Here is a 7,318-nt window from a genome sequence, read left to right as displayed (position 1 = left end):
GTTCGTGTTTACTAACACATTCTCAACCGTGTAAATGTAGTGGTGCCCACCGCTGTTTATGATAGAGATCCAATTTTATGTATTTGGTCTGTTGCTAACACCGAACCTTTACGAACCTTTTCGAACCTTTTTTGACAAATATCCGTTACGGTTTTTTTGATTTAGTCGCCAAGCCCGCGATAAAATCTATGCAATAGCTTAAAAAAAAATGCCGAAAATTCGGAAGTGTCGCGTTCTCGCTTGTACTTCGGATAGTACAAAAAAAACGTAACATTTTTTTCGTTTCCGCGGAGGAAGGAGAGTAGCAAAGGTGGAGGGATAACCTCCAAATCCCCACTTGTGAAGACCTTCCTCCTAAAAATTAATTTGTGTGCAGCCGTCATTTCAGGAAGGTGCAAGAACGGAAAAGCGTTTGAAGCTTGGTGCTATCCCCACCCTTAATTTGGGTAAGTTCTTTTCAATATAGGTAATCCTCTACGAAAGCATGACATGATAATACGTGTCCAAAAATATCGGGAGAGTTGTCAAAAGACGCGTATTGGCCTCGACAACAATAATCCGAAGGGAGAAATTTTATCTGATCAGGAGATATTTGCAGTTGAAGTTGGCGATTTTCATGTGGTTGTTGTTGTGTGAGTACCCACCAAAAAAATTGTACATCACCGTGGCTACATGTCGCGTTGTATAATGTGCATGAACCTTTAAAATACGAAAATTTACTGTTAATTCATAAAATGTTAAACGCCTCTTATGTGACGGGGTCTTAAAACTCGAATACTCCGAATGATTGAACTTTTGCAACCCTGTTTTGTGTACTGTCAAGCCATGATTTGTACGCCATTTGTAAAAAAATTTCTACACCAGCGAAAAACTGGTCGATTTAGCAGATTTGCATAATTAAATCGACAAAATATATAGATTAGCTGTAGCTAGAGGACAAAAATTGATACAGGTATCACTCTTGATGGACATTTAAGGTAAGCATTATGATTTAAGACGTGAAAAAAAAATTTGCAAAAATTTTACCTCAACCCCTCTAGGTTTGTATTGCACATTGGACTAGGAAAAAAAGGTAAAATACATAATGACACAATATCTACCGCCAAACTTGTTGGCACTTTTTGCCGCACGCGATCCAATACCTTTTATGCCGCCACCGGATAAATTGCCACATGAAAAGAAATCTCGTGGTTATCTTGGTATTGGTGCATTCATTGGTGAGTTTGAAGATCCAAAAGACACCCCGCCTGCAAAACGTGTAGAAACACGTCAAGAACGTTTAGAACGCCGGCGTCGTGAAAAAGCTGAACAAGTTGCTTACAAACTGGAGCGTGAAATTGCTTTATGGGATCCGCAAGAAATAAAAAATGCCACAGAGGATCCTTTTCGCACCTTGTTCGTCGCACGTGTCAACTATGATACATCAGAATCGAAGTTAAGGCGTGAATTTGAGATTTATGGACCTATAAAGAAAATAGTCATAATAACAGATCAGGAAACGGGTAAGCCAAAAGGTTATGCATTCATTGAATACGAACACGAAAGGGATATGCATGCTGCGTATAAACATGCAGATGGTAAGAAAATCGATGGTAAACGTGTGTTGGTTGATGTTGAACGTGCACGAACAGTCAAAGGATGGCTGCCACGACGTTTAGGTGGCGGTTTGGGTGGAACACGCAGAGGTGGTAATGATGTCAATATTAAACACTCCGGTAGAGAAGACAATGAAAGGGAACGTGAACGCTATCGGCTGGAACGGGAGCGTGAGGATCGCGAAGGGTCCCGCCTTGGTGAACGCAATCGTTTCTCAACTGGTGATGCTATACGTAGAAGATCGCGTTCACGCGATCGTATGCGTGATCGCGAAAGGGAACGTACAAGGCGTTCACGTAGCAAATCCCGCGAGCGTAGAAGGAGACGAGGTGATAGTCGGGAACGTGACTATAACGATGTCGAAAAACGTGATAGACGTGATAAAGATCGTGAAAGGGAACGAGAACGCGAACGTGACAGGGACAAGAAAAAGAGGCGTTCTAAGTCTAGAGAACGAGAGTCATCAAGAGAGAGGCGGGATAAGAAACGCGATCGTGATCGTCGTGACAAGGAACGTGATCGTGGCGATCGTGATGTTAAGGAACGTAAACCTGACTTCAGAGATATTGAAATAAAGATCAAAGAAGAACCAATTGACGACGGTTATCCTTCATATCCTATGAATTCCTATCAATCATCCGGAATTAAACAAGAAAATGACGACGATGAAATAAAATTCCGACCACCAAACGACATGTTCAACGTACCACCACCTCCCATACCTGCACGTAGTGAGAATGGTCAGAATCAAAATGATGGACAGCAGTCATGGTGGCGTTGAGTTACAATTTGGATAGTATGCACATCATTTCTGTTCTAATTTTCATATTTGACAGTAACTATTTTATATTTGGCGTTTAAACATACACATGTATGTAAAAAAATAGTTTGAGTGCTCCAAAAAAGTATAAATAATTATCCTAAACCAATTAAATTTAGAACATTTAAATCTGAATATATGTATGTATTCCAAACGCCAAGTATAATAGTTCATTATGGCAAACAATTTTTGAAATTCCAATGCATACGCCATATAATTATTCATAGCATGATCATAATACTATGACATACTATGACAATTATGTAAGCTTAGTAAATATTTAAGTTGTTTGTTTGCTTGATCAAAATGTTAAGATTTTAATTTGTAACATTTCAGATTTTTAATTAGATAATTTAAAGAATTTACCCGCAAAATAGTCATGATTGGGTAGAAAATTGAAGTGAAATCAACATTTAATTATTTTATGTAAATGTTGTCGTATATGGTATTATGAATTTGAAATTTTGTTTGCTTAATTAATTGTAATTAATTTAGTATATCACTGTAATTTAATCAAAACAAAAAACATATTCGCAAGCGTAATGTAAGGGAGAACAACAAAAATGCAAAGAGTAAGTAAACGAAAAAGAAAATATTGGTTACTAAATTATTTTAAATTGTGGCACCGTTAGCCAAACCCTGTGAAAATAAACCAAACTTAAGGAAAGGAAGCCATATCGTGACAATGAAGTCTAAAAATCAAATTCCATCTGGGGTCCGATGCTGCAAGAAAGGTGCAGATGTATGTATATAAGAAACATTACAGCAGAGTTTGTGCAATTGGCATTTCGAGTTGTGAGTAATTGATGTAAGATTAGTCCGCTCTGTGTCCTATAATGATACATGGGACCAGTACCGTTTAAAATTCGCATTAATTATTTACGTTAATTAAAAACTTACCTCTATGTTGTTTACGTAACCTACTACTTCCCCATATTTTAAAAACAAGTTATGCATTCAAGTGAAAGTAATTCACCAATTTTAATTCTCTTTTCTCTTTTTCCAGTTTGAGTACTCAATATTCAAAACTAAGAATTTTAAAGACTATTGTAATGCGCAATACGGGGAAGATGGTAAGGGTAACGATTTTTTCCATTGGTATAAAAAAAAAACTATAATGTTACAAATTTCAATTAGACGTTACAAAAAACTATAACATCGATTAAACTCGACTGAAGTCTTTGGAGGCAAAGGTAATGTTTGAGTATGCAAGAAATACTAATGATTTTCCCATTCTAGGGGATCTGAGAACACCTTGCCCACTGACTCCCCAAACTTGTGTATTGGAAGCGGTTAGCGTAATTAGAAAAACCCAATGAGTAGGTATGCACGGAAGTAAGTTAAAGGTTTTCTCAGTAAGTGATGGTGTTGATTTTGTGCATTGCAAAAAGGGGAAATTCGAACCTGCAGTGATCAGCAAAATATATGGGTCATATTTTGAAAAATATTGTAAATTGGTTTTAGTTTAAGCGGATAGTTCAGCGTACTTTGTTTACACACAATTAAAAATTACTCTGATATACGTTTTACCAAATAGCATTACGTGACGTGGTAACATAACCCATTTTTTATTTGTCAAACTATTCAAAAGAAAATAGAGCCATTTAACCCAGAGCAAAAATCCCATGGAACACTTTTCATGAAAGAATTTCAAAACAACCGATTCATGGCTGATTGTAAAATTATATTCGGTTGAAATATGCACCTTACTGTTAAAGCACTTCCCTGCTAGACAGAGCTGACTGAAACTCCAACACATTAACAGAATTTTTGACATCACTAATACACCCACATACATTTTTCCTTTTATTCGTATGGAAAACCATAGTATGTATGTGTATGCATACACGTATACAGAATGTTTACATCAGGTTTGTTATGTCGCTTATCACAACCTGATAGAAACTTTGCTTTACTCTGTGATGTAAATTTCCATCAGCCATATCTCTGAATTGATGCTTCAAATGACTGATAGCTGTCTAGCAGGGTACCTTCAATAAACTGTTTACTTTTAAAATTTTATATTTGATTTAATTTTTTTATGAAAAATTTCTGTTTTGAATTCAGAAATTTGAAATTTTCTGGTGATAACTTACAATTTTTCTTTGCTGTAACAAAAAAGCTGGTGCAGAAATATGTGAAACAACTAAGGCATGTTGTTGCTATTGTATTAACGACAACTAAGGCATGTCGCGGCCGAATACATTTGTAACACTTCAGCCATCGTAGCAGTGCGGGTTCAAATCCCACTTCCGGGGGAAAGGCTTTGAAGAGATTTACAAGGTATAATCGAAACAGCTGCCGCCTTATCCGTCCTGATGCCTTGTTGTTTAAATTTATCCCAAATAATTAAATAGAATATAGCGCAACCTAACCTAGCGTAGTGTGCATAAATTCCACATGTGCTTTTTAATTCTAAGCTACTACGCTTTACGCATTAACAATTTATATTTGTATTTTGTTGATCACTCCAGGCAAGAATGATTTAGGCATGTACAGCGTTAGGAAATTTTTTTGCGATGGTAAGCGCGACCATTACTGGCATTAAACAGCGTTTGTATCTCGTATACCACTATGACTTGGGTAATCATAGATGGCTTTTCATACTTCTTTAAAAAAGTAAAATTGCTAATAATTTTTTTTTTGATTGCTCTTTGCTAGTGGGACCTTTGGCTGTATATGGAATTCTTGCTGTCCTTTCGTTCATAAGATGTTTCAATTGGGTTTGTATAAATCAGTGGGTATAAAACATACGTTTTACAAATTAAGACGAATTGTTAAATAGTTTAAATACACCCTATCATAGAATCCATTGTACACCCCACGTAGGTCCACTTGCAAAACGGCAAGTTATCTTTTTAACTAAAAATTTACGTGATATGAGGGGTTAATTTTTGATAAGTGTTTGGAATTAACTCTGCGTTAAAAATAAAACTTGCCGTTCTGCATGTTAGTCAACTTATGAAAAGTGCTTAATTTTAAAAACACCAAGCTTAATTAACATAATTTTTGTCTATTATGCGCTCGTTTAATGTAACAGAAAATGTGACTAAATTGTGCCATTTTCCCGGAAAGGCCCACAACTCGATATCCGTTTCCGGGATCTTTAGAAGAAAATACATTCCAGGCTCCAATTGATATGACAATGTTGTTGTCGTTGTTATTGTAGCGATAAGGAAACTCCTGGAAGAACTGGAGGAGTGTTATCGATGTTGATGGTCCTTTGCGGATGCAGATCCGGTACCTCCCGGTAACAACCACCATTAAGGTACTAACCCGACCATCTTGGGAACGATTTGGTATGACCACATGAAACTTTCTAGGTCATCCCGCCCTCCTACTCACTAGATCTATGAGGAACTGGGGCGCCAGAGTCTCGACTGTTTAAGAAACAGGATTCGTAGCGGGTAGGTGAGGTTGACAATTGGGTTGGAGAAGCTATATATTGTGTTGGCGACCCCTTCACAACCCTTTCGCGCTACCCAACCACTTTAAACAATTTGGTATTTTAGTCGCCTCTTACGACAGGCACACCAGCCGCGGGTATATTCTAAACCCCCTAACCCACTGTTAATAAAACTTCGCGTGGTATCGTGTCCTTGCTTTCCATATTGAAGGTTTATCTTCAATTTTTGGGTCATGTAACATTAAAAGAATATTCAGACTGTTTTTTTTTTCAAAATGAGGTCACAAAGTTTCTGCTACAAAAACCATTAGGATTCGCGAATTCGTCTTAAAATAACATACATTGAGGGAACACTGGTAGGGTAACATACAATGACTGCTGGCCTGGGTTCCAGACCACAGGGGAGTTGGGAGCAGGTGGACAGTCTGGCCAGAGAGGCAGCAACGACACGACTTATTGGTCCCGAGGGGTTCCTGCCAATAGGCCCGCAGGAAATTAAGGGGCATCTATTAGTAGAAGAAAGGGAAAAGGGGGAAAAGCACTGGCGCAATATGCCAGGCCTGAGAAAATCTAAGTTACTGTTAGAGGGTTACAGCACAACTCGATACAGGGCATAAATAGGCCTCTCGAAAAATTACCTAAGAATCCTAACAGCCATTCTTACAGGACACTGTAGACTGAACAGCCACATGCAAAAGCTGGGTATAATATCGAACAACACATGCCGATTTTGTGATCGATCAGCGGAGACGGCGGACCATATCCTCCTGGAGTGTGACGCTATCTCAAGACATAGGGCTAAGTTTATGTGCTCACCATGGCCAGAGAATTCTCACATCAAATCCCTCAAGGCAGGTGAACTGCTAGGGTTCATTAGAGATGTCGGCTTGGGTGAGGTGCTGGGAAGTAGCTGAGGGAACAATAGACCAATGGTCGCAGTGCGATCCTCAATTAATTATCTATCTAACATACAATGACGAACCATAAAGTGATAAAAACAAACAAGAACCACAAGAATAACAAAAATGGGAATTATTTATTCAGTGTAACGTCACGACTTATGGACGATTTACAATGGGTTCATTGATAGGGCTGAATAAAAAAAAGACCATTAACAAACGTTTAACGATTTGGCAAACATATACATGCGCACTTTGGTGTTCGTTATTTTCCTTTTTTATTTTTTGTGCCTCATCCTCAGTTTTATCATTTTTGCCCAGAAAATATCCATCGCAAAATACGTATTATTAAAATAATCGAGGCACGCTACATAAGTGTGGTTCCAATAAATCAAATACTAATTTTTGTATAGTCTCACCCCTTCCAACGGTAATAGCAGTGTCAAAAATATATAAACTTTGGTCTCGATTGGATATGGGGAAATGGATCAAAGATAAGCTTTTTCTGTGGGGACTCAAAAAAGTAAAACTAAATTTTTTATTTTCAAATACTCAAATGCGATAATATATTGGTGATATTACATATAAATTCTGGTC

The 7,318-nt window shown here is 37.6% G+C and overlaps 1 protein-coding gene across 1 annotated transcript; it reads left to right on the top strand.

Moving 5' to 3' along the window:
* The first annotated feature begins 822 nt into the window (after positions 1–822).
* snRNP-U1-70K (small ribonucleoprotein particle U1 subunit 70K) lies at positions 823–3,009 on the top strand. Its single transcript, XM_067765373.1, has 2 exons — positions 823–977; positions 1,041–3,009. Exon 2 carries the CDS (start codon positions 1,085–1,087, stop codon positions 2,375–2,377), a length of 1,293 nt encoding a protein of 430 aa, XP_067621474.1. The 5' UTR covers positions 823–977; positions 1,041–1,084; the 3' UTR covers positions 2,378–3,009.
* Positions 3,010–7,318: the final 4,309 nt, after the last annotated feature.

The sequence above is a fragment of the Eurosta solidaginis genome, chromosome 2 (assembly GCF_040869045.1).
Source record: "Eurosta solidaginis isolate ZX-2024a chromosome 2, ASM4086904v1, whole genome shotgun sequence".
Taxonomy (NCBI): Eukaryota; Metazoa; Arthropoda; class Insecta; order Diptera; family Tephritidae; genus Eurosta; species Eurosta solidaginis.
The sequence above is the reverse complement of the archived record's forward strand: the minus strand, read 5'-3'. Positions and strand labels throughout refer to the sequence as shown.

Bases quoted from the DNA above. Each gene is read 5' to 3' on its own strand.
- snRNP-U1-70K (XM_067765373.1), top strand. From the start codon at position 1,085: ATGACACAATATCTACCGCCAAACTTGTTGGCACTTTTTGCCGCACGC.